General features: G+C 40.2%; 1 protein-coding gene across 1 annotated transcript; it reads right to left on the reverse strand.

Annotated features, from left to right (window-relative positions):
• Positions 1–5,401: 5,401 nt before the first annotated feature.
• Positions 5,402–7,020, reverse strand: LOC129869036 (interferon a3-like). The gene is made up of 5 exons (XM_055943490.1): positions 6,886–7,020; positions 6,608–6,682; positions 6,333–6,482; positions 5,708–5,800; positions 5,402–5,497 (listed from the first exon to the last, which is right to left on the reverse strand). Exons 1-5 carry the CDS (start codon positions 7,018–7,020, stop codon positions 5,402–5,404), a joined length of 549 nt encoding a protein of 182 aa, XP_055799465.1.
• Between the last annotated feature and the right edge of the window lie 3,044 nt (positions 7,021–10,064).

Here is a 10,064-nt window from a genome sequence, read left to right on the forward strand (position 1 = left end):
CATTGAACATAGCTGAGGATTAGGGTATTTCATTCATTTCAGTCTCTCTATTCAGATAGCTAATAACTAAGTCTAAAATAAAACTCACAAGGCAGTGACTTTTCTTGAATTAATATATTGAAAACGTTTAAATACAAAGCACGTGCCAAGGTACCATGTATCTGGCATGATACCAAACCAGATAGCCAATTACCATATGAGTAGCAAATAGCCAACTCCTTTCATTACTCTAACAATGTGCAAACACCTCTGTACAATAACAAAGCATATTACACTAGAAACAGTAACAAAACTACAGTATTGTATGTTTTACAATTCGTTTACATGACACACGAGCAAACTAATACAGCTGACGGCATACATGAAAGGCAATTTGTGTGAGTAAATGCAACCAACTAACATTGATAAGTAAGCAATTCTATCAATAACAAGATTATCATCACTAGCAATATGCTTGAATCGAATTTACAAAGAAATATTTTCCGGGGCTGAAGCGTGACAACAAATAACTGCACTGAAAGAACAGCACCGTGGCTTCTCTGCGTGCAGAACGACTACTTCTCTACTCTACTTCCTGTTTCCGTACAGTCTAAGTACCAGAAAGCTCCACTAGGGGGTAATAAACACCATGGAACACAATGAAAATCCATTTTAACCACTGTAATAAAATAATCTGTTGTTCTATTCTAACAGAAAGGCAGCACACTCCCCGCCTGGTTTATAGAAATTGTGCCACTAATATAATAAAACATGTATCAAGAAACAAATAATGTCCTTTATTTTTATATTTTGTCTCTAGGATGCTTCAACAAGAAGAAAGACAATCTCTGAGATTGGTCTCAGAAACACCTTAGCAGCCCCTTGTTGACAATTTTTAGTTCTACTTTCCTGACCTTTTTGTCGGTACTGGGAAAGGTTTTGACCACAAGCCCGACTGACCAGTCATTTCTGTGCGCCTGACTGTCTTTCAATAAGACAACGTCTCCCACTTTTACATGTGTCTTTTCTACGTCTCTGCAGCGTTGTCAGGTACTCCTGTCCCCACCTTTTCCAAAAGGTGTCAGCGAGACACTGGACTTGCTTCCACTGTTTTCCATGAAGGTCGTTCATGCTGAAGTATCCAGAAGGGGCTGAAGAAGTGCTGGTCTCTTGTGTCAGTAACATTGAGGGTGTGAGAATGGCAGGCATGTCAGCGTCGGTTGACACTGACACTAAGGGTCTCGCATTGGTTATTGCCATTAATTCAGATATAAGAGCGCTCAAGACCTCATGTGTGAGACGAGTGGTGCCCGTCTGAAACAGCATAGCATTTAGGATACGTCTGGCAACCCCGATGATACTCTCACAAGAACCACCCATACGAGACGGGTGTGGGGGATTAAATATCAAAGTACATCGCTTGTCTGAGATGTATTTAGTCAGTTCTGAGTCATTTGTGTCGATTCCCAGTTCCCTGCAGGCACCTATAAAGTTTGAACCTCGATCAGAGCGTAGCACTTTTGCTGGACCACGGATAGAGAAAAAACGCCTCAGTGTGTTGATGAAGCTGAATGTGGACGTGGATTCGATGAGCTCAATATGGACTGCTCTAGTAGACATACATGTAAAAAGTATCGCCCAGCTCTTGGAGTCTGCACTACCACCTCTTTTATTTATTTTATTTCACCTTTATTTAACCAGGTAGGCCAGTTGAGAACAAGTTCTCATTTCCAACTGCGACGTGGCCTGACCTCTTGTGCGTCGAGTTATGACATTCCATGGTCCAAACATATCAAGTCCAACGCTGGTGAATGGTGGTTCAGAAGTGAGTCTGTCTGTAAGTCAGCCATCTTTTGGTCAAGTAACCTCCCTTTAACATTGCTGCAGGTGACACAGTTGTGGATGATACCAGAGACCAGACGTTTGCTACAACTCACTTGTACTGCATGGTTTATTACAGTCCTGCCAGCCTCTGCAGTTGGTGTTGTCCGCACCTTCATGGAAGGATCTAGCAAGATGAATGAGTCGTGCTGTGGCTCGATTGAGAGCTTTCCAGCTTGAGAACCTCTCAAAGCGATGAGAGCCACGTTGAGCTCCAGAAACCTTAGTGGCGAAGGCTGTGACATCTGGTCGAATCTTTGCATCTGCGTGAGGCTCTACAAGGTCAAAATTGATGGTCTCAGGCTCACTTGAGTTTGCTTGGCTCAGGAAAGGTGGACCTGATTACGAGCGCAGCTAGTATGTGCCTTGTTGCATGGTCTACTGGATTGCTGTCAGTGTTTACATAACAGCACTGATCTGGATGGGTAGACTTCCTGATGCAAGTTACCCTATTGGCAACATACACATAGAATCTTTTGGTGACATTGTGGATGTAACCGAGAACTATCTTACTGTCTGTGTAGAACTTGGCCGCATTTACATCAATGTCCATTTCGTCTCTGATCAGTTCATACATCTCAACAGCTAGCACAGCCGCACACAGTTCTAGGCATGGGATAGTGTGGGCCGGTCGAGGGGCCAATTTTGATATCCCCAAGATAAATCCAACATGGCATTGACCTTTCCGAGTCAATAACTCTCAGGTAGGCTACCGCTCCTATGGCTACTGTAGAGGCATCCGAGAAGATGTGCAGCTCTCTTCTTTGAGTGGTAGACAAGGAGACTGGGTGGAGGTCTGCTGAATATACAGATGTTCCAACTCCATCAAAGATTCCTTCCACATTTTCCATTCATCTTCTTTTTCTGTGGGACCACTCACTCTGGTCAGAAGAGAGTTCTCTGATTAAGGCTTTACCTTGCATTGTCACTGGAGCCACGAACCCAAGGGGGTCATAAAGACTATTCACTGTAGACAGGATGCCTCTCCACGTAAAAGGCTTCTCATTGTGGGACACCTGGAATGTGAAGCTGTCTGTTTCCAGGTTCGAGCAAAGTCCCAGGCTCCATTGAAAGGGGAGAGGATCAACTCCGAGGTCCAGGTCTTTTAAGTCTTCAGCACGGTCCTCCATGGGGAAGACTTCCATAACTGTTTTGCTATTGGATGCAATCTTGTGTAGTTTCATGTTGGTCTCCGCTAACATTGCTTGTGTTTTTCTTCTGTAGTAGCTACTGATGTCAGCCCATCATCGACGTAGAAATTCTTCACTACATATTTCTTGGGTTTTGACCCGTGTTCCTTCTCACCCTGTAGAGCTGCTTGTCTCATGCAGTAGATGGCTGGTGAAGGGCTGTTCCCAAATACATGTACTTTCATCCTGTACTCAGTTGTGTTTCTATCTGGAGTGTTGTCTTCATACCAGGGAAACCTTAAGTAATCTCTGTGATCCTCACGTACACCAAAACAGTAAAACATGTGTTACACATCTGCCGTTAGCGCAATGCAGTCCTTGCAGAAGCGCATTAGGACGCCCAAGAGCGTGTTGTTTAAGTCTGGACCACTGAGCAGGACGTCGTTAAGTGACATTCCTTTACACTTTTCACTGGAGTCAAACACCACTCTTATTTGTTCAGGCTTTTGTGGATGGTAAACACCAAATATGGGCAGATACCAGCGTTCTTTGTCTCCCTTTAGTGGTGGAGAATGTTCGACTTGGTCATTATCCAGCATCTTTTGCATGAAGAATAAATGACGTTTCATGTCAGGCTTTTTGTCTAAAGTCCTGCGAAGTGATGTGAGACGGTTCATGGCCTGTTCCCTTTTATTAGGAAGGTCTAGTGGGGCGAAAGGGTAGTGGAGCCACCCAGTTGTTTACGTCATCCTGGAAAACCTGTTCGTCCATAATGTCCAAGAAGGCTTTGTCCTCCACTGATGATGCTGGTTTATCATCGTCTTATTTTTTGTCGAACACGGAACATCCCAGGCTGTCTGTGTTCACAGTTGTGCTTAGATCTCTCGAGTGCACTGTAGAGAGAGAGAGAGATGTGTTTCTGAGCTATGCTGCTGTAGTTCTCTTTCACCTCTATGAAGTCAGGGCAAGGGCTCAGATAGGATGTGCGACCATTTTGAAGTAGGTTTCTCTTGAACTTGATCACACTGGCTGGTCGGTGAGCCGTTCCAAGACAGACCTCACCCACGATGACACACCCAAGATCAAGTCGCTATGCATAAGGAATGTATTGGGGCCCATTGATTTGCTTTTGTACTGTGTGTACCCTTAATATGTCTCGTCCTAAGATCAGGAGGATGGGAGCGTCTGTGTCCACAGCTGGAATTTTGTCTGCTACTGTTTGCAGATGGCGATGATGATACGCAATGTCGGAGGAGGGAATTTCCATCCTATCGTCTGGCATCATGTCATTCCAGGTGATTATCTCATGAATCCGGTTGAGAGAATGCCAAGAGTGTGCAAAGCTGTCATCAAGGCAAAGAGTGGCATCTTGGAAGAATCTCAAATTTAAAATATATTTTGATTTGTTTAACACTTTTTTGGTTACTACATGATCAAAGGGTCTATCTGACTCCAAATACACCAGAATCCTAAAGAATTAAGAGAAAACAATCATAGAAATGGTTCTAGGTGTTAATAAAAATGTAAAAACAATGTAAGGCTTCTATTATAATATAATTATTTTGGTGACAACCTGGTTGATTAACAATATTTGGTTTATCAAGTTTGTTTTTTTATTTAAAAATATATGGGACAAAAAAAAAGACAGTTGCTCATCAAGCATTGCTCAAATAACTTTCAAAAGATTGTTCCAAAGTTTGACCCCGAAAAAGTTTCTTCCAATGAATGAATTTGTACAAAAATGAGTGTCTTTTCCTACGTATTAAGTAGCACAAAAATGCGTATCTTTTCACACAAAAATGCACAAAAGTGCTTGAAATATGCAAAATACTTTTCGTACATATTTGCACGAATTGAGTGTGAGATTGTGTTGCAACACAACAAACCAACGTGCCAACGTGTTTTACACCTTTGTTTGAAACAATGCAAATATTAACAACCACTGTATATCTTCAAAATGTAGATAAAACTAGAATTGTGATTTCTTGGATAATCCTTCCTTGCATCTATAGTTCTGTGACAGTGGTTCTTTTTTTCAACCCCATCTCTCAGCTATTTACAAAAATAGTGGTTGAGTGTGCTTTGGTTTTGATGGAATTGCAGAGTTCCCCTTTAGAAAGTCAGTCTATAAAAAAATGAATGCATGAAAGCATGAATTAATTATATAAGTGAATGAAAACAATATGAGAATAATTGTATGTATTTTTATTAAATTGTATTATAAATAAAACACGAATAAATAAATACATAGTGTACACATAAATATCAGTCTAGCAATATATATAAATAAATAATTCAGTCATTCAGTCAATCTAGCAGCCAGTCAGTCAGTCAGTATATATATCAGCCATCAATCTGTTAGCCAGCCTGAAGAATATGTCACGTCTCCAATGATGATTCTGTGGTTCTCCTCACGGCTTGACTCTGCTGTCAATGAATTTCTTGAACTGCACCAAGTTTTCGCGAATCTCCTTTCGCACAATCTCCCATGCGCATGCGCTGTGTTCCTGGAGAGCGTACAATATATACATTTTAAGTCAACTCAACCACTGCAGGTGTTGTTGATCCAACGCATCCATCGACATAAAAACGGCAATGGGCAATTCCAAGTTTCATATGTGAGTTGTGGCATTGAAATGCGTCCTATTTGTGGTGATCTAGAACTTTTGCTCAGATTAATTTAGCCTCTATTTGAGGACATTTGAAATTGGACCCACCTTGTCTTTCAAGACGGTGTTCAGCTTGTTGAAATATGTTTTCAGAGTAACCGACCCTCCATCTCCAGAGGATTTCCAACCACCACCTACGACCTGGAGACAATATAAAATGCTTGTGAGTACATTAATTCGGTTTGATGAGACGGTAATGAAAATATATAACAAAAATATTTGTAGTGTATAAATTATGTAAATACCAATGCCCACGATTGTCTGCCCCCAAAATACACTGAGTGTACACCACATTAGGATCACCTTCCTAACATTGAGTTGCACTCCGTTCTACCCTCAGAACAGCCTAAATTTGTCAGAGCAGGTGTTCCACGGCGATAGTGGCCCATGTTGACTCCAATACTTCCCACAGTTGTGTCATGTTGGCTGGATGTCCTTTGGGTGGTGGACCATTATTCATACACAAAGGAAACTGTTGAGCATTAAAAAAGCCAGCGGCGTTGCAGTTCTTGACAATTTCAAACTGATGCGCCTGGCACCTACTAGCATACTCCCGTGAAAGACACTCTATGTCATGTCTATATCAGTCTATGTCATGTAAAGTGCCGTTCTTCCTAAAGTTTTGTACACTCAGCGTATAACCTATAGACTACACAAGAGGGATCATACTTACACATAACTCTAAGTTATGAACTTGACGATATATGACGTTTTGGAACCGATTAAGTTCTGTTTTGTTCCACGTGACAGGCGTCAGACTGTTGTTATATAATTGGTCCACATATCGCATAGCCTCTAATGCAACCACAGAGACGTCCTCACCCTGGATAAAATAAAACAGGGTTTTAGGCATTGGGAGTCTAAAGAAGTGGTTAAACTTCCAATTTACTATACTGTACTTTAGTTATACTGTACTTTAGTTTATCAAAATACTGAAGTGTATCCTACCTCTGTGTTCTTGTAAACATCCTCTGGAAACAGTTCGACGTTTTCTTCTACACACTTAAGTGGAAAGAGTCCACCCTGAAATAGAATTCATATCAATATCAAGAAGTAAACCATATTGTGATAGTAACCTGAAATGAAACAATGTTGTTCAAACGTGAAAGCATTGCTTAACAATAAAATGTGCTATAATGCAAAATAGAAATTTGAATATCATTGCGAATTTTGCGCATCAATTTGTGCACACCAAATAGCGGACTGGTGCAGTTTAAATTCCTCACCATATCTGAGAGCAGGTCTATGCTCAGGTCGTTCAGCTTCCCCAACCTAAACTGCGTCCAGTTGCAAGGTGTTGATGCTGCAGTGCCTTGGCAGAACAGAGTCAGGCAAATGCTCAACCATTTCAATACAGCCATGTTTCTTTTATAAGAACTTGAATGGAACAGCTATTAAACATGAATAAAGACGGATTATCTTAATCTAGATTGATATGATACCTAGACTGTTGAAGTTGCCCATTTTATATAAGACAAGTATCGCTACGTAAATGTGTCAAAATCCCTTTGTGGTGAAGAAGGGTTTCGTAGTTCAGGCTTTCGCTTCCCTTTATAAGCCCCAATTTTCAGCGGGTGATTATTAATTATGCTATTGTAAAACTAATCAGAAAGTGTTTGCCTATCAAGTTAACAGTTTTCATATGTAGACAATTGCATTGGAGCAATGCATTTCATGCTAACATATTCAGCAGGTGTTAAAATGTAGGACATGTTGAATATTAAAAACTAAGAAAACCATGGCTGCTTTTTGATTTCTATAATACAATGGTACAGGGCTCTCTCCTATGAAATGAGGGCCATGTTCAATATAAATATGCTGTAGTTTTGGACATTGCACACCACATTTTTCAGATTCTGTGTAGAAAGGTTTTTTGATAGTCGTCGCACGGAGATCATTTTTTGGTCACAGACGCCAAGTCTGTTGTCGACTCTCTTTTAATCAGGTAGTGCAATATGAAGCATTACTGTTCCGTGTTAATATTGCAAATCTTTTGAATATAAATACGTTTTATTAATAGAGTGACTGGTAGTGTTGAATGAAGACAAAAGCCGCCGCCTCTAAAATCGAGAGTAATGTGCGGTGGTATTGCCAGCATGCAGGGGAATTACTTTTCCTTTTCTCTTATGCGCTTCATTCTTATTAAATTGATTCGGTAAATTCCAAGGGGTCTTTTTAAAGTTAGTTCATTTTTGTTTAAAAAAAGAGTATACGCCCTAAATTAGCCTTGACGATGATGTGTGAATTTGACCGAATGTGAATGATGATGACGCTAATGATGGTTATAGCTCTATTTTTCTAAACTTTTATTTAACCATGAAAATCCCATTCAGATATAGAATCATATGACGATGATGACTACGACGTTAATTGGAGGTGTAGGTTTCTGATTATGCTGTTTTTATGTTAAGTCTTTATATTAGGTTACCTTGTAACAATGAACTAACTGATCATGGCATTGATTGTTCAAGATTGTTGGCCAATCATCAAATTAATGATTATTTTAAAACTTGAGATGAATTCCACTGTATTTGTGCAGTCAGTTAATTACAACTGTTGTTAAATGGGTCAGCAGGTTTATTTCGGCAGCCTACATTGGTGTTTAAAATAAATATACTACATCTGCTCATTTGTAGTGCATAGACTCCACTATGCTGCTGTTTTGAACTGCATATTGCCCATAAACAAATGAATGCATGAAAGACTGAATGGATGAATGCATGGATGACTGAATATGTAAATGAATACAAACAATATGAAGCTGGCTAATAGATGCATGTTTTTTTTCAGTCAGTCAGTAAATATATCATCCGTCAATCTATTAGCCAGCCTCAGGTACATGTCACATGTCTCCAATGATGATCATGTGGTTTGTCAAACAGACTGCTTCTTCCTCACTGCTGGACTCTGCATTTGATTTCGTCACCGCTTGACTCCGCTGTCGTGGAATTTTTTAAACTCCACCAGTTTGAAGCGAACCTAAACCCCACGATCTCACATGCGCATGCGCTGTGTTCCTGGAGAGCATACAATACATTCATGTTTAAGTCAAATCAACCACAGCAGGTGCAGCGCCAACGCATCCTTCGACTTAAACGGCGTTTGGAAGTTCCATGTTTCACATGTGAGTTGTGGCAGCAAAATTCATCCGATTTGTGGTGATCTAGAACTTTTTCTGTGATTAATTTAGCCTCTTTTCGACGACATTTAGTATTGGACCCACCTTCTGTTTCAAGACGGTGTTCAGCTTGTCGAAATATGTTTTCATGACGCGTTACCAGAAGTAACCGACCCTCCATCTCCAGAGGATGCCCCAACACCACACCCGACCTGGACACAATATAAAATGGTGGTCAGTGAATTTGTTCTGTTTTAAATCACAAATTAAAGACCTGTGCCAATTACTGTCTGCCCCCCAAATATAGCTTAGGCTACACCACGAGGGATCCTTTACCCATCCCTTTAATTTCTTAACTTAACTAGGTCATCTGTTTTTGAACCGGTTCAGCGTCCACCTGCACCGATCAGAGTCTTCTGTGCCTCGACAGAACAGAGTCAGGCAGATACTCTACTATTTCAACCATGCCATGTTTCTTTTGATTATATTTAAGTGTAACAGACGTTCGAAATGATCAACAACCGATTATCTTGATTCGATATGATACCTACATTGCTAAAGTTGTCCATCATATATTTAACCAAAGTATCGCTATACGTGAAGGTATAAAACATTCCTTTGTGGTGAAGAAGGCTGCATGGTTCAGGCTTTAGCTTCCCTTTACAAGCCCCACTTTTTTTGCTATTGTGAAATTAATAAGAATGTTTTTGTCCAGCAAGTTAACAGTTTTCATACATGTCTATGCAGAGAATTGTATTTCATGAGATCAGAAAGCAGTAATTCAGCAGGAAATTATTATTTTTTATTTTACCTTTATTTAACTAGACAAGTCAGTTAAGAACAAATTCTTATTTACAATGACGGCCTAGACTGCCTTGTTCGGGGGCAGAACGACAGATGTGTACCTTGTCAACTCGGGGATTCGCTCTAGCAACCTTTCGGTTACTGGCCCAATAATCTAACCACTAGGCTACCTGCCACCACATATTCATTATTGAATATAAAAAACTAAGAAAGCAGTAACCTATTTTGAGAGTATAGTGCGGATAGTATTGGCTTAACTTTATATTATCTCTCATGGTGTTTATTCTTATTACATTGATTCGGTAAATTCCAAGAGGATCTTTTTACAGTTTGTTCATTTCTGGTTAATAAAATAGTATTTGTCCTCGATTAGCCTTTATTAGGCGCTTACCAAGACGACGAAAATGACGATTATGTGTGAGTTTGGCCTAATGTGAATGAGCAGAAAAGTCATATTGATATATAGACTCATAGAATAATTCT

The sequence above is a fragment of the Salvelinus fontinalis genome, chromosome 2 (assembly GCF_029448725.1).
Source record: "Salvelinus fontinalis isolate EN_2023a chromosome 2, ASM2944872v1, whole genome shotgun sequence".
Taxonomy (NCBI): domain Eukaryota; kingdom Metazoa; phylum Chordata; class Actinopteri; order Salmoniformes; family Salmonidae; genus Salvelinus; species Salvelinus fontinalis.

Bases quoted from the DNA above. Each gene is read 5' to 3' on its own strand.
- LOC129869036 (XM_055943490.1), bottom strand. From the start codon at position 7,020: ATGGCTGTATTGAAATGGTTGAGCATTTGCCTGACTCTGTTCTGCCAA. The intron at 6,683-6,885 runs GTGAGGAATTTA...ATTCTATTTCAG, and splicing joins TAGACCTGCTCTCAGATATG to GGTGGACTCTTTCCACTTAA. The intron at 5,801-6,332 runs GTAAGTATGATC...TATTGTCTCCAG, and splicing joins TTCATAACTTAGAGTTATGT to GTCGTAGGTGGTGGTTGGAA.